This window comes from Myxocyprinus asiaticus, chromosome 42 (genome assembly GCF_019703515.2).
Source record: "Myxocyprinus asiaticus isolate MX2 ecotype Aquarium Trade chromosome 42, UBuf_Myxa_2, whole genome shotgun sequence".
Lineage (NCBI taxonomy): Eukaryota > Metazoa > Chordata > Actinopteri > Cypriniformes > Catostomidae > Myxocyprinus > Myxocyprinus asiaticus.
In genome coordinates this window covers 23,862,424-23,880,677 of record NC_059385.1, presented here as the reverse complement: position 1 = coordinate 23,880,677, position 18,254 = coordinate 23,862,424, and the positions used below count along the sequence as shown (strand labels likewise).

The 18,254-nt window shown below is 38.7% G+C and overlaps 1 protein-coding gene across 1 annotated transcript in view; it reads left to right on the top strand.

The window, feature by feature from the left end:
- Positions 1-18,254, top strand: part of LOC127432763 (signal peptide peptidase-like 3) — a 77,330-nt gene that overhangs the window by 11,128 nt on the left and 47,948 nt on the right. The window contains exon 2 of the mRNA XM_051684172.1: positions 11,620-11,697. Coding sequence (XP_051540132.1) covers positions 11,620-11,697 — 78 coding nt within the window. The remainder of the gene's footprint in view (positions 1-11,619; positions 11,698-18,254) is intronic.

The window sequence follows — 18,254 nt, the reverse complement described above, 5'->3', positions numbered from 1 at the left end:
GTCGCACAATGATTAAACAATGTTTTGATGATCACATTTAATTAAAACATAAAACATGGAATCCAGAAAATGTAAATGTAAAATGCAGAATTGAAACTGCAAGACTTTATGCAGTTCTTTTAATCAAGTCTATTACTGTGTGATTTCATCTGTAATCCGAGGCTATTTATTTGTTGCTGATGTATCGATTTAGTATCGAGGTTCCAGGGCTGGTTTCGTACCAAATCCAAAATTTTGGTATCCGTACCGTAAATAATAAAAGTAAGTAAAAATAATAGGCTAATACAAAATTAAGAACGAGCGCTTTTGGCTGCAAATTACATTTTAATTTGTGCTAATGAATTTTGTAGACCACTAGCACCAGTTCTAACACCTTAAACATAAGCGTACAGCCCTGGACAATTATCTGTCACACTGATTTACACCTGCTACTGTAGTTAATGTGTGTGACAGCCAATATTTAAGTGACCACACGACACAACTAGAATATTCATCATTAGACTAAGCTGAGAAATTTGTATTGAGTCATGTGCCAACATATGTGAACAATTTATTCTTTGATTGTAATCTATTTGAAAGAATAATGAAAGGCAAATAAGCTGTAATAGTCTTTTGCTTTAATAGGCAATTGTCTTCTTTCTACCAAAACATAAAAGCTTGTGAGAAGTAAAAATTAATATTCAAAATGCATCAACTGAACATATGTGAAATGATGAGCATGTCAAAGATCTACCAAATTACATGTCATATGCTAATCCTTTTAATCCTGTTGTTGTGCATAACCAAAACTTTCTTCTGTCTATTGTGCCACTGTAAACCTTAGCTTAACTAATGTCCTCGACTGTCCTATTCACATATGTCTTGTACTCCCCCAAGAACACAGCCACAAGTGTGTCACCAATTACTTTATTGTGATTTGGTAATTGAGTTTCACCTAAAATTGAATTCATTACTTCATGTCAAGGTAAACAAATGAAATGTTGACCTTTTTAGGCTATAAAATAAATTTTGTTCTCTAGTTAATCCTGTAGATTATGATCCATCATTTGGTTAACACACTTTAGTCATGCTTATCTGGAAGGAAATGGTGGGTGTGTAATTCAACACCATCTCTCATCTTGTATGACTTTGGTTAGATGTTAGCACTGGCTAAATGTTAACCAGAGTTGTGTTCATAGGCTAAATCATAAAATGAGATGTCTCGTTAAATGTATTTTTATTCCTTTGCAAGTCCAACTATAGCTTTCTGAAAGTTTGAACAATAAAAGTTAAATTTAGTTAAATCGTTACAGTGGTAGACAGGTGTCAACCGGTAGAAATTTTAGGATCGTTTCTTTTGCGGTTACTCAAAATCCTGCCACATGGTAGGGTAGGTGCACTTTTATTTGTCATTAGTTAGTTTTGTGTTAAATTTTTTTTTTTGCATTAAAAGGTGTCTTTACTTTCCGAGAAAAAATGAGGAAGAGCTTGTAAATAAAAATAAAAAAATACTACGTCCTTTGTTGTGTGGAACTGACCATACGCTAAGCCACTCTCTCCTTACTTTAGCAGACGCCTTCAAGATTTCTACCTGTGCATGTTCAGCTGCATAAATTATAGAGAGAAACAATCGCATTTCGATTAAATTACCTCAGGAAATTATTAAATTACACCTTTTGTCATCTGTGCCTTCATATCTAATATAAGGGTGCACCGATACCAGTTTTTCCTCTACTGATCCGATTCCGATACCGAAAATCTCAGTATTGGCCGATACCAATCTGATACCAACTTTTTTTTCTTTTATCAGTGTAGAATATCTTTAACTCACTGTGTGGAACTGATTGGGGGTTCTCTTTTATATGAAAAACACAAACATTTAACCACACATTATTTCAATATAAATGTGTAGCCCATTAAGAAAAACTTGTACTCGTGGTTTGTGTGAAAGTGAATAAAACTCACAGTTGTTGTAGCGCTTCTAGTGTTCATGATACAAGGAAACTGCAGCGAAATGTAAAACTTTGCCTGTAAAAGTCAGTTTTCCAAAATGTTATTGTTACATTCATTGTATGAGACAAGGTTGGAGGATGTATGTATGTTAGCTGCTGTTAGTAAACTGTAAATCAGATAAAAATAGTCAATGAATTATGCACCTGAGCAGTTCCATGAAAATGTCAAGACAGTTCCTTAATCTGTTGGAGGATTGGTTTAAAAATAGGCACTGGATGGGTGGTAGGCAGAGGTTCATAGCTTGTGTGTTTTTGTTTTACAGAGAAGAGGCTTTGGACATAGGGTAGGTCTGCTCATGGGGGGGGTGGTGTATTGAACCCTGGTTGTATGATATGTCTCAACGAGAAAGGAGGAATGCCTTGATGGGAAAGCAAGAACGAAAGGCAATTGAAAGGATCCAGTGTCCAGCTGCGAGGGAGTGGCAGGGAGATGTCCCTGACTGCCGCCCCTCCACCAGGAGATGTTCCGGGATTAATGGGGCGAAACATCCGTGATAGGTGGCTCCCAGCTGATGACCCCGTAGCTGGACAACTGAAGGCACCAGCGGAGGTGTGGCAGGCAGTAATGCCCAGCAGGTTTAGACATCTACCTGTACATCTGAATAAGAGCCACATTTCTGATGTTGTTGTGTTTCAGCGCTCTAACGTTTTAGAGGTTAAGTTTATATCACTAAAACAATATTTATTCACATTTATATACAAAGCTATCTTATGTTGATGTTAAGTATGATGGACAAATGGTCTCCCTTCTTTACTATAAACACCCATAAAAATGTGTTACGGACATGACCGCTACGAATGCTTCATATCAAATTATATTTATGTCAATGAGAAAATCACAAACAACCACTTGTGCCACCAAACGGATTTGCAAAAATATGTTTTCAAAACTGCTTTCTGAATACGCCCCTCATCTGCTGTTCTTTGAACCTTCAGATAGTCCCGCCCCAAACTCAAGTTATTGGTTGAGTACACATGAATTTTATAGTGCCACAGAGACAAAGCGTTTACAGTTTTTGAGAAAATGAACCACTGAGTACAAGGAAGTATTTTATCACTGAAAAAGTTACATACTTCAGCTTTAAAACTGTTAAAAAGGAAAACATTTCTCAAAATTGCGTCATTTAAGAAATTTCTACTTTGCACCGTTTTCCCGTAATGGATGGCTATTAACAGGAAATGTTCACCTTATTGTGCTGTCCATTTCAATAGACAGTGTCATAATTTGATTGAATTGTTCATAGGGTTGTCAGGATTATGTAAGTATTAGGTACTGCTGAAAACAGCAGTGTAATAAATGATCATATTCCATTACATTTGGCCCATACTCGGTTGTTGTTTCTTTAAACATGATTTAGCTATTCAGGAAGTACCATATCTACACATCACATTTAACAGCAAGCTAAAACAATGTTAAAGCCTATACACAGAACAACACAATAGGTTTTGCCACCACTTTTCTGCCATATCCTGTTAGGTGGTTGCCATTACTAGCAGTTTTGCTGACACCATTGTCAACAAGAATGACACCATTTTCATGAATTGGCTAAAAGCACCTCAAGGGAAAACTTTGAGGAACAAACCTGTTTTAAATAGCTGGCTGATATCCACAATCTAATGGCTTGTTTTTCAAGATGTGAGATCCATAGTTTTTTTGTATGCATGCTTTGCTAGTGAACATCACATTTTAATCAGTTCAACTGATCATTTAGGTTAAGAATAATAAGTTAAAGGGGTCTGGGTAGCTCAGTGATAAAAGACGCTGGCTACCACCCCTGGAGTTCGATAGTTCGAATCCCAGGGCATGCTGAGTGACTCCAGCCAGGTCTCCTAAGCAACCAAATTGGTCTGGTTGCTAGGGAGGGTAGAGTCACATGGGGTAACTTCCTTGAGGTCGCTATAGTGTGATTCATTCTCAGTGGGGCGCATGGTGAGTTGAGCGTGGATGCCGCGGTGGATGGCGTGAAGCCTCCACACACGCTATGTCTCTGTGGTTTTTGGGTGAAAAAGGGGAAAAATCCCAAATAAATTACAAAATAATAAAAGAATAATATGTTAAGAAATGTAGTTGACTTGTAGTTTTTGCTGTTATATGCCTCATTTGTTTTATTGAAGGTGTGACATTTAATATTATATCTGATTAACCGATTAAATTGACTAGTAGAATCTACTGGGTTGTCTTTGACAAGCATGCACTATATCACAGAAGCCCGTCGCTCTGCGCACATTTAAAGACTCACCGTTTCTTATTGATGATATGGTGCACACTTCACACAGCAAATCACAGACTAGGTGCATGAGTTTCAAGACCATCCTCCTCCCCGACTGTAGCTAAAATTTCAAGAGAACAAGTTTCGTTCTCTTGCACGTAGAAACAAACATCATCTCAAACTTAAAATGTGAAAAGTGTGCGCTAGGATTTAGTGCAATTTGTCCCAAACCAATTCTTACGGTGCGGAAATTCCAGTGTTAAGGATGTGACATTTGCAGTTAAAACTTAAAATTTAACATCACGTATAAAGTGCTCATGACCAGTATATCGAAACATTTCAATGAATAATCATAGACACCTGCAGATTGACATTTTTAACATCAGAAAATTTTCAGTCTAAACAAGTTTTATTCTACTTTAATTTGGCACATGAACTTGTATTATGTACGTGAAGATTTGGGAGACCAAACACTTTGTAAAAACTCTGTGAAATGAAATGCACATCCTGAAGTAATACTAGCCACATAATGTAGGAGGGTTGGCAGTCCTAAGAACATGTAATGATGAATTTTTATTAATTGATGTTTTCACATAAATAGGGAAAAACAGTCGCTATGGACGTGAGGACTGTTCCCTCTAAGCTGTACGTGTGCTAACAATATTTCTCCCACCCAGACAGAAAAAACATCCGCGCACTGCTTGCAGGCTCAAAGGAGTCAATAATGTTCTTTTTTTTTCCAGTGTAGAGCTGAAGCTTTGAGTGAAATCTTGTGTGAAAACAAGGTGGAATTATGCATTATCATTCGTGAAACAACGCATATATTTAACCAATTTTCAGTGAGCGCTATTGGTCAATGCGGCCGCGTGCCTAAATGGTTAAATGTTCTTCATGGTCAATGCCCGTCCCATGACTGATGCATATGTGTTACATGAATGCAAACAGGTGCAACAATCAGGTGTGTGTAGAAATATAGGATCTGTGCATAAGATGTTGCAGTGTAAATGCATTAATGCAGCCTAATAGATCTGTTGCTGTCTCTATTTTGTAGTTAATATTAACCAAACAACAAAATTGTAAAGAAAGCCACTGACTGCTCTTCATTTATTTGTTTTTTATTTAGCCTACTTTATAGGGCTGCCCCCTAATAGTCGACCAAACGTTAGTCGATGAGAAGAGTCTTGGTCGACCAAGTTTTTATTGGTCGGTTGGTCACAGAAAATTAAAAACTCCACAGGAAAACGACGAATGTATTACTGCTGGTTGGACACTAGGTGGTACTATGGGGTAATTTTCGTTAAGCAGTGTTAGGGTTAAGCCTACACAATAAAGCAATTTTTATTTATTTTAACCAAAAATTCAAATGAAACTCGAAAAAAATTAAGTGCAATTAAAATGTGTGTTGTTCAACTTTTTGAAAGATGGCTTTACAACAGTTGTGAAGGGCAACATCTCTTTGGAGACTAACCTACTTCATCTGTACATTCTCTACCGGTCGTGTATTTAGTTGTCTGGGAAAATGCATCGTGTGTGAATAAATTTTTTTTTTCCCTCCTTCACAATATAATCTCGCAATATCCAATTACATCGACAACCCCCAGGCTGAAGGATCGGTGAATATTCTTGCTTTTAGTGATTTTGCATAAAAAAAAATAATAGAAAAAAACATAAATCAAATACATTTCTAAATTCAAATTGCAATCCAATCAAAATGAAAAAGCAATTAAAATAATGAAGTGATCGCAAAAATTATATATAAGTAACCACCTTTCCATTTACCGTCAGGCAAGCATCCGTCTAAACATGCAGGCGGAAAATTACTTAAATGAAGAAATAAAAACAATTATAAATGTAAAAATAATTATGATGATAATCACTGAAATATAAATCATGGTTCAAGGTGAACATGTTTTTGTATTATTTTATGCTTTAATCACAGATGTATAGGCTGCAGAGTTGTGGTCACAATGAACTGCTCTGTGGAAATAAAGTGAACTGAACTCAAAGCACCTCCTGAGGGGAGATGTCTGAGGTCATTTGTAGCATTCTCATAGACCAGGGGTGTCAAACTCGGTTCCTGGAGGGCCACAGTCCAGCAAAGTTTAGCTCCAGCCCTAATTAAACACACCAGAAGCAGCTAATCAAGGTCTTCAGGAGTGCTTGAAGATTTACAGGGAGGCATTTTGGAGCAGGGCTGGAACTGAACTCTGCAGGGCTGCGGCCCTCCAGGAACTGAGTTTGACACCCCAGTCATAGGCAATACTGTTCTTGCAAATAAAATTCAGAAGACAGAATCAAAGAGAGAGTGAGAACCTGTTATACATGCGCATAGATGGCTTTTCTGTCATCTGTTCTTATTAATATAATAAAGTGTTACTTCAAGCGCATGTCTGTGTGTCTACACGCAAATTATTTGTAATATTAATTTGATAATAATAACAGCCTAATAATAATAATTTAATACAGTTGTGCTCAAAAGTTTGCATACCCTGGCAGAAATTGTGAAATTTAAGGATAGTGATCATATGAAGCCATTTATTATTACATAGTTGTTTGGCTCCTTTTTAAATCCATAATGTTAACAGAAATCACCCAAATGGCCCTGATCAAAAGTTTACATACCCTTGAATGTTTGGCCTTGTTACAGACACACAAGGTGACACACACAGGTTTAAATGGCAATTAAAGTTTAATTTCCCACACCTGTAGCTTTTTAAATTGCAATTAGTGTCTGTGTATAAATAGTCAATGAGTTTGTTAGCTCTCACGTGGATGCACTGAGCAGGCTAGATACTGAGCCATGGGGAGCAGAAAAGAACGGTCAAAAGACCTGCGTAACAAGGTAAAGGAACTTTATAAAGATGGAAAAGATATAAAAAGATATCCAAAGCCTTGAAAATGCCAGTCAGTGCTGTCAATCATTTATTAAGAAGTGGAAAATTTGGGGATCTCTTGATACCAAGCCAAGGTCAGGTAGACCAAGAAAGATTTCAGCCACAACTGCCAGAAGAATTATTCGGGATACAAATAAAAACCCACAGGTAACCTCAGGAGAAATACAGGCTGCTCTGGAAAAAGACGGTGTGGTTGTTTCAAGGAGCATAATACTTGTTGACCCCTCTCCAAACATAGCGCTTATGGTTGTGAACATAAAGCTCTATTTTGGTCTCGTCACTCCAAATTACAGTGTGCCAGAAGCTGTGAGGCGTGTCAAGGTGTTGTCGGGCATATTGTAACCGGCTTATTTGTGGCATTGGCGCAGTAAAGGCTTCTTTCTGGCAGCTCGACTATGCAGCTCATTTTTGTTCAAGTATCGTCGTATTGTGCTCCTTGAAACAACCACACCGTCTTTTTCCAGAGCAGCCTGTATTTCTCCTGAGGTTACCATTAATTGCCATTTAAACCTGTGTGTGTCACCTTGTATGTCTGTAACAAGGTCAAACATTCAAGGGTATGTAAACTTTTGATCAGGGCCATTTGGGTGATTTCTGTTATCATTATGATATAAAAAGGTGCCAAACAACTATGTGATGATAAATGGCTTCATATGATCACTATCCTTAAATAAAAGATATTCATATTTTCAAAATCAATGCCAAAATTTCACAATTTCTGCCAGGGTATGCAAACTTTTGAGCACAACTGTTCATTAATGGGAAAACGAGCCAAATATCATCTTATCATCAGATATTGTCAAAGGCATCAGCTATTGGCGATCACTCTGACCATCGTCGATCCCAGAGATTATTGTCTGTCGGCACAACCCTAATGTGCATTTCTCTCCATAAATTAACAAAATGTCCTTGCTGTTTCTTCCGACACATTCAGAATCATTGTCGCTTTTGTGCTGCTGCTCGCTTCATGCGTGTGCTTGTAAAATGTATATTTATTACGGTTTAGTATTTCTCTGTATGTAGAACAGTGTTAGCAATGTTACTTATAACATTCTTTCTCAGCCCTGGAACTCAAACCATTTTCTGATGCCCCCCAATATATATATATATATATATTTAAGTAATTCAATTAATATCATAAACGTGTAACAACTAGTCGACTAATGGCTTAAACTAGGGTTGCATAGAGAATTGTGAGGCGGCCACCTCCGTCAAATTTCGTGCCACCTCTGACTGTCGACGAAACTCAAGCAGGCAGTCACGTGCACAGATAGACCCCAAGTGGTGCTCAATCACCCGCCCTCTTTCACTAGATAAGTGCCCTTTTTGCAAGTCATTTCTTATTTTTTAATTTATATTTTAGTTTTTATTTAAATTTGACCCGTGGCATCAATTCTCAATTAAACATGTGCCCAACATGCCAGATGGGCTGGTTTGAGTATTTCTGTAACTGCTGATCTCCTGGGATTTTCACAGTCAACAGTCTCTAGAATTTACTCAGAAAAACAAAAAACATCCAGTGAGCGCTATTCCGAGATGCGGGTTGGCGCTGTTTTGGCGGCACGAGGGGGACCTACACAATATTAGGCAGGTGGTTTTAATGTTGTGGCTGATCGGTGTAAATGACTAGTTTCAAGCTACTGCACAGATCAAAGCAATAGTCAGTGATCTATCAGAATAATCATGGTAAAGAATGAGCAGTGGTGGTTTGTGATTCATTGACATTAATGTGAATGGAAGTGAATAGAGCCCGACCGATATGGGATTTTTGAGACCGATACCGATTTTGGGGGGGGATTCACAGATTACCGTGGCCGATATAGTTAATTTTTCTATGTGGATTGTTCACCGATTTTGCACCGATATGACTATGTAAAGGTACTCAGAAGGCTGCTTTCTTAAATATTTTTATCAAAGAATATTTGACATTATTATTATACATCGTCAACAAATTCTAGAAATAAACACTGAGAAAATAAAGAATACATAAAAATACAATAAATAGCTAAATAAACATCAGTACTATATGTTCAGTACAAGTCAATTGCTGACCATTTAAATAAAGAATAAATAAAAATACAATAAACATCTAACATCAGTACTGTATGTTTGGTATAAGTCAATTGCTGACCATTAAAATAATCAATAAAAATAAAATAAATAGCTGCATGCGTCAACAGGGCTTCGGGGACCTGTGGAGTGGTTCATATGCGCGGTTAAATCGGGCTTCCCTCAGTATGGTGCCACATGTGACACATTTGAATTCTACATGAGAATTTTTGCTTTTAAAGCACTTTGGAGCAATTCAACCATGTCAAACGTCTAGAGAGCCCCGATATTCTGAACGGCGCTGATGAGGGAAAGAGAAAATGCCTGCCCTGCTGCACCAACATCAATTACAAGAATTTTCACATCTTCACATCAACACCCTTACTAACATTTATCACAGTAAACTGTAACAGAATTTTTCAGTACAACCGGGGAAGATGTAGCCAAGAAAAAAACACTGATAGCACATACTCTCCTGTCGTGGATATGCAAATATTTTGTGTTGAAAGACTTGCTTGACTGTTGTAGAGATGACATTGTCATTGTAGTGTTTACCTAATTCTAACCCACAAAGCAATGAGCTGTTATCAAATTACCGATCATCACTTGTATGTGATTGTCTGACTATTTTATATATATATATATATATATATATATATATATATATATATATATATATATATATATACTGTATATTTGTCGTGGATGTCCCAATGCGGGTGCTGGATTTGCACTTTTCAAAGAGCTCAATAAAATATTCAAATTCGCAGGCGCCTTAATCGAATCGAAATTGTATCATGGCAGACTTTGAGGTATCGGCAAACATTGGATTAATACAATGTCGTATCATGATGAAACTGGCGATTTACACCTCTAATAAGAGTGTCTGTTTCAATATGAGTTTAATGTGATGTGCAGTTCTGTGACGTTTTCTTAGCGGCACATTTTACAATGCGTTACGATAGCTCGATTCACTCGTCAGGGGAGAGTCAGCGTCATGCACAACCTTAATAGTAGCTTTTTTTTTTTTTTTCCTTTTTTCTCCCAATTTGGAATGCCCAATTCCCAATGCGCTCTAAGTCCTCGTGGTCGCCTCAGTCCGGGTGACGGAGGACGAATCCCAGTTGCCTCCGCGTCTGAGACAGTTAACCCGCGCATCTTATCACGTGGCTTGTTGAGCGCGTTGCCACAGAGACATAGCGCGTGTGGAGGCTTCACGCCATCCACCGCGGCAACCACGCTCATTTCACCATGCGCCCCACCGAGAACAAACCACATTATAGCGACCACGAGGAGGTTACCCCATGTGACTCTACCCTCCCTAGCAACTAGGCCAATTTTTGGTTGCTTAGGAGACCTGGCTGGAGTCACTCAGCACGCCCTGGGATTCGAACTAGCGAACTAGCGAACTCCAGGGGTGGTAGCCAGTGTATTTTACCACTGAGCTACCCAGGCCCCCCTTAATAGTAGCTTTAAAAAAAATGGATTGGTGGAATTTATAATTAAAACTACATCTGTATGGTTTTTGAAGAAAATGTGAGTGCTAATTGCCCTTTTAGAATTTGCTGCAGCAATGCTGGGGTGTTGTGATTGGTTGCCCAGGTATTGCTTTGTGGTTTCTCAGGTGTTCTAAATGGTTCTTAGTAGGGCTGTGTAGATACAATCAAATATTGATGTATTGCGATACTTTTCTCAATATTGTATCCACACCTCGGGTCCATGTATCGATATTTATGTTCAGCTATATGTGTATTTATGTCATGTACAGCATTTCAATAAAGACAAAGCAGGTCATCTAAATAAGTGCAAACTCATAGCACCGTTCCTCAGTGCAGTCAGAGATGCTTTTATGAGGCGCAAGAGAGACTGAAACTGAGCCTGATTCTCTCGTGGACATGCTGGGACTCACATGTTTGGCACGAGGGCCAGGAAAACATATTGATTTTCCAATTAATATAAATTTTGATGTCGATTCTTGTACTATGTACAACCCCCTACAATGCACATAAATTACTTGCATATGCGACTCAAAATGTCTGTGATTAGCCACTGGCTGGTCATTTTTCAGATTTCACTCACCGGTGGCTTTTTTACAGCACAGATGCTGTGAAGCCATTCGATCAAAATACTTCTGTCAAAGCCTGTTTTAGCCTCTTTCTTCAAAAGCTTGTTATTTACAAACGGGAAATTCAGGTCTTGCTACAGTGGGTGGGAATGCCATAAAACAAGACGTTTGTCATACATAGTTCCTCAATAACAGGACTAGGCCAAGCTTTGATTTCACTTTTCACCTGCACACTGGGGTCAATAGCTGTGAGCTAAACATTGAGGTCAAAAGAGATTCCATTCAGAGTACATTCAAGTTCAGGGTTTGAACCAGGACAGGCTGTAGACTGACATTTGTTGTGACCATTGTATGACCTTTGTGGTGTGTTTCCTATTAATTGGAAATTTCCTTTCTCTTTTTCTCTACAGGGCATACTCCCTGGTGGACTCCAGCCAGGTGTCAACCTTCCTCATCTCCATTCTTCTTATCGTTTATGGGAGCTTCAGGTGAGCTCTCACTGCCTGGGTTCATATCTTTTAGATTTGGACCTTCACACAGGGGACGAATCAGTATGAAGTGCATTCCAAAGTTTATCATACTTTACCAGAAAGTCAATCATTTTGAAACATTGAAAATTTGAAATGCGTCATTCCAAAAATTTGCGTTGGACAAAAAATTCTCAAAAGCATGTGTTGAGAAATATAGATGTCAGCGGACCAAGGACCAATTTTCCATCCTTGCTGTGCGTGTACAGTTGAAGTCAGAAGTTTACATACACTTAGGTTGAAGTCATTTAGACTAATTTTTTAACCACTCCACAGATTTCATATTAGCAAACTATAGTTTTGGCTAGTCATTTAGGACATCTACTTTGAGCATGACATTGTTTACAGACAGATTGTTTCACTTTTAATTGATTATATCACAATTCCAGTGGATCAGAAGTGTAGATACACTAAGTTAACTGTGCTTTTAAGCAGCTTGTAAAATTCCAGAAAAGGATCTCAAGCATTTAGGCAATTAGCCAATTAGCTTCTTAATTGGCTGATTGGAGTCAATTGGAGGTGTGCCTGTGGATGTATTTTAAGGCCTACCTTCACTCAGTGCCTCTTTGCTTGACATCATGGTAAAATAAAAAGAAATCAGCCAAGACCTCAGGAACAAAATTGTGGACCTCCACAAGTCTGGTTCATCCTTGGGAGCAATTTTCAAATGCCTGAAGGTACCACGTTCATCAACACCATGGGACCATGCAGCTATCATACAGCTCAGGAAGGAGACGCATTCCGTCTCCTAGAGATGAACTTTTTGGTGCGAAAAGTGCAAATCAATCCCAGAAAAACAGCAAAGGACCTTGTGACGATGCTGGAGGAAACAGGTAGACAAGTATCTATATTCATAGTAAAACGAGTCCTATATCGACATAACCTGAAAGGCTTATGCAAGGAAGCAAGAAGCCACTGCTCCAAAACTACCATAAAAAAGCAAGACTACAGTTTGCAAGTGCACATAGGGACAAAGATCTTACTATTTGGAGAGATGTCCTCTGGTCTGATGAAACAATATTGAACTGTTTGGCCATAATGACCATCGTTATGTTTGGAGGAAAAAAGGTGAGTCTTGCAAGCCGAAGAACACCATCCCAACCATGAATCATGGAGGTGGCAGCATCATGTTGTGGATATACACAGCATCTCAAGACATCAGCCAGGAAGTTAAAGCTCGGTCACAAATGGGTCTTCCAAATGGACAATGACCCCGAGCATACCTCCAAAGTTGTGGCAAAATGGCTTAAGGACAACAAAGTCAAGGTACTGGAGTGGCCATCACAAAGTCCTGACCTCAATCCGATATAAAATTTGTGGACAGAACTGAAAAAGCGTGTGCGAGCAAGGAGGCCTACAAACCTGACTCATTTACACCAGTTCTGTCTGGAGGAATGGGACAAAATTCCAGCAACTTATTGTGAGAAGCTTGTGGAAGGCTACCCAAAAAGCTTGACCCAAGTTAAACAATTTAAAGGCAATGCTACCAAATACTAACAAAGTGCATGTAAACTTCTGACCCACTGGGAATGTGATGAAAGAAATAAAAGCTGAAATAAATAATTCTCTCTACTATTATTCTGACATTTCACATTCTTAAAATAAAGTAGTCATCTTAACTGACCTAAGACAGGGAATGTTTTCTACGATTAAATGTCAGGAATTGTGAAGAACTGAGTTTAAATGTATCTGGCTAAGGTGTATGTAAGCTTCTGACTTCAACTGTATGTGGACGTGAACTTCTTGTAGCGCTCCCACATAGGAGGCAAAAAAAAACAAAAAAACATTTGTGGAAAAATAAAGCTGGAGATTTCTTGAATAGGAGCTAAATGAATAGGCTTTGTTTCAAGTAGGGCTAAATTATTTGGACAGAAAAATCAAATTGTGATATTATTGATTACTGAAAATATTGTGATTGCGATTTGAACTGCGATAGGATAAACATTAAAATAAATAAGTGATTATTTTTTACCAAAATCAAACCATGTTTTGCCCATGCTCTTCTGCCGACTGGAAATACTGTTCTAGAAAAGGTGTTCACATTTGAGTTCTCCTTAAAAGAACAAAACTAACTTAATAAATGAAACAGTGAAACACAGCTGGAAAAAACATCACAATCACATTTAGGGCAGTCACGATTATGAAATTTGTCTGACTATTAATTCAAACAAATAATTGCGATTATGACGATTAATTGTCTGTTTTAAGGCTATGATGATTTTTAGGGCTTTCAAGATTAATTGTCATATAAATGTTCAACTTCAAAGATATAAATCAAATAATAAAATAGGGATATATGATTTCCTTTTAAGGCTATAAAAACTTATGCATGACATGAAAAATTATGTTTTAAATATCAAATACATAAAATATGTCTCTCGTTTTGGTCAACTTTGGTTTTGGTACTCCTGTGTTTTATATTATAGACTTTTTTTTTTTCTTATAAAAAATAAAATGTATATTTTGTTTTTATATTTATATTATATTTTTGCAAAAGTAAAATATTGCTGTCCTACTTTTTTCACTTTCACACATTATTTTATGGTCTTTAAGTTAAAGTTAAACCCACGAGCCCTCATTTCTCATGATGCAAAACCTTGAGATTTCGTTTCATTATTTGATCACTCCACAGAAACAGAGTTAGCGTGCTTCTCCTCTGTCACTGCATCATTAGCACTGCTTATATGAACTCTCAATGACTAGAAACATTTGCCATTACCTGATCGTTTAAAGCCGGAGCACTTTCGCGGGAGCTGGCGCGAGCCTCTGCTGATGGCGCACGTATCAGAGTGCTTGAGAAGTGGTTAACGTGCTTTTCTGGACAGGAGCTGCTGGTTGACATCCGCGGTGCGTCTCGGTGACGCTCTGAGATCAACTGAATGACATACAAATTCACCTTTGATGACATTGGCCTATATATACTGAACAAAAATATAAATGCAACATGCAACAATTTCAAAGATTTTACTGAGTTACAGTTCATTTAAGGAAATCAGTCAATTGAAATAAATTCATTAGGCCCTAATCTAATCTAATCAATGCGTATGGAAAATTTCTGGGATCTTTTATTTCAGCTCATGAAACATGGGACCAACACTTTACATGTTGCGTTTATATTTTTGTTCAGTGTATATATGCTTAAAATTCCCTTATTTGGGCATTAGATGTGATTGGAATTTGTAAGTGCTGTAGGGCTTTACTGGTTGTTTAGATCCGTGTTACTATCAGAAATAATTGATAATTATTTCTTTAGTTATTAATTAATATTTAAATTAATTAATTGAATCTAACTCATTAAAACCTCATATGGGGCTCCAGTAAATGTAGTGCGCTATGTTTAGGAGCGGATTTGGTTATTAGCAATAATTAATAATTATCAAAGATAATTATTAATTATTAAAATCAATAGAACATTGATGAGAATCAATGTTAGCTTTTTTTAATCCTTTAAATCAACAATTATCAAAGATAATCACTAATCATTAACATCGATGAAACGTTAATTAAAATGAACACTAGCTTATTGATCATTCAAATTCAGCAATCATCAAAGATGATTATCAATTATCAAAAATCAATAGAATATTAATAAGGATTAATATTGACGGGGCACCACCCTGGAATCAGGGACTAATAACCAGATAGTAAAACAGTCTCAATATTAGATGTTTTCTTAGGAAAATCGACATCCGAAGAATATCGATTTTCGGAAAAAAAACAATGAATGAAGGCTTGAATCCGAGCACTGACATCCCGTCAGCATGTGACACAGGTGTATGCAAAACAAACCAAAACACTTCTCTTTGAAATATAACAACGTTTATTTATGCAGTAATATCAATTTAATAATTAGTACAATGCAGTCAATAAACTTCCGACTTACAACTACAAACTAAACAGTGATATGATTAGATATGGAAATCAAAATAATCCTATAACACATGAGGGTGTGTGTGAGAGCGAGCGAGCGAGTGTGTGTGTGTGTGTGTGTGTGTGTGTAAGGAGGGACGTGCACAAAATGGCGGACATGACTCTCGTGGAGAGTATATTACACGAGACTTCCGGCCAGAGAATATGGCCGCGAATGTGGGCGGAGAGAAACCTGTCAATGGCGTCTACCAGTTACCGCGTGTATTCGCTTGTACGATAGCTTAGGGACAAAGCTGAGCTTTATCACGAAGCTATCTACTAGCCAAAAATGTGTGCGAGGATGTTTGTGAGGGATCGTGTGTGTGTGTGTGGTTGGTATGAGAGAGAGAATTAAGTGACTGCCCCAAAGCCGGTTTTGCGATCGTGGGAGAGAAAGCAGCTGTTAGTTTATCACTCAGAGAAGCGGTGGACGGCTCGTAAACCGTCCCGCGGTCTTTTATTCTTTAATGGGTAAACTCAGTGTGCCGGTCTCACCCGCGATGGCGGAAATGCACAACAGTCCAATATGGTTGGCCTACAATACAGCAAATCTCATTCGTGATAATACCCTGAGTATTAGCTGCAATGAGCGGACTCGGTGGTCCGTAAACTGTACAAGCAAAAACCTTGATACACAAGAATAACACACTATAATATTCTACCTCTGCCCAGACGTAAACCTCTTACTTGAATCGTATGAGGATGTAGAATGTGTGTTCATCCGTCCTTTAACTCCGACTCGGTTCCTTGAGGCTCAGGTGATGACGGAAAGCCGTTTCCTCGCTCTGTCGGCGGGCGGTACGGCTGCTGATACTCGGCGGGCTGGCGGAGAAATCAGCGATGTCGACTTGACTGAAGATGGAAGAGAAATCTCTTGCAGAAGTGTAATCTCTTCACTTCCGCAGGCAAACGGATGAAGATGCGGATTGCTCAGCGGTCTCCTTCGGATCCGTTAGAGTGTTCGGTGGAACACAGAGTAATCTCAACTCGTCCAGTGAGATGGAGATTGTATGGCCACAGTTTCAAGTTGGATGTTACTTCCTTGTGCCACGAGGTTACACCTGAGAGAAGGGATGAGCTGCGTCTACGCACGGCGAGCAAAGTTGCTGGAAGCAAATCCCGGAAGCATTTCAGAGGCATTTCTACTCCTGATAATGTCATAGTTGAGGTGCGTTCTGTCGTGTGCCTCATCCAATAGGAGTTGTGAGTTCGATCCTTTAGTGAGCAAGGCTTCATGGGATTTGTAGTCTGTTTTGGACTCCCTTTGTTTGATTTTGGCACGATTTTTATCAGTAAGATTTATGACTTGGTATGTGGGCTTGAGTTAGGTTTTACGACTGTGTTAGGCCTGCCTTTGTCTTCTATCTGAATACATGAGGCCCAACACCCCCCCCCTTTGGTCTGAAGAGTTGTTTGTTGTCCAGCATCTTTAGAGCAACTGAAGGGCCGAACAGTTCTTGTCGGTTCACAGTAACCTGTGGGTTACGCCATCCATGTATTCCTGATAGGAAAGAAAATGGTTGCACAGTCCATACAGTTCATTAGAGTTCACAGAGGATTTATCGTCTGGACAGAGATTGAGGCACATCTGGGCATAGAACTTCTAGCTAAATCTAAACTACATTCATCACACACAAACATTTCAAGTTAGTGGAAGGCACAGCATTAACCGTAACACAATCCTTTGTTGTTCTTTGGTCATAACACAAAATCAAAGTAGAACCTGACATTGGTTACTAGGAACAAAATGTTAGAGGAAAGGAGGGTTAAAGGTTAAAAGGCTTATCCTTGGAAATGATTGGGGTTAACCTGTGGGATGGGCTCAGACTGGTGTGTAAAATGGGGCTGTACGAGGAGGGAGTCCAGTCTGGCCTGTAGGTGTTGAATGTACCTGTACGTGGCGTGTGCAATAATTGCGATGAGCCAACCACTAAGGAGGAGCCAGAGGCCAACCAAAATGATAGGGTGTTCTCAGTAATATGACGATCTGCTTATGTGACTAGGAAATATAGTGGTCAAGACAGTCGGTTTGAGACTGAACTTCACCAATTTTGTCCCTTCAGCCTGAAGCTGCTGTTGAAGGGTGTCATCAACAGGGAGGCTGTGACCTCTAAATGCATCCATGATCTCAATTTCTGCATCATGTTTGTCGACGTTGAGATGATGGAGGACAATATCGTCAATGTGCACGGTGGCTCCTTGGGGAACCGTTAAGAACACAGTTTGGTTTGGTAGTGTTAGTTTTAATGGCTCTATCATGGCGGTTGTATGACATTGGAACTTTGGTGGCTGGTGTGTTAACGAGCCAGCAATTGCCTGCTCACTCTACCTTTGTCTCTGTTCCTTCATCTTTAATGGACATGCTACGTTGACACGTGTTCAGGGAATTCGGCACTTAGGCCGCAGAGGTAGTTAGTCACCTCTCTAACAAAGGGGTTGCATTTGGACAAACCCAATGAATGTCCTTTGTCTTGGTACACATGTTTAGGTTAGGGATAAGGTAGAGCGAGGGGTCCTCATCATTGTAGCCGAGTGTTGGTGGTGTTTTGAGGTGAATGTGTGCATTACCTCTCTGAAAACCAACATTAAATACAGACTTTAGTCTGTAT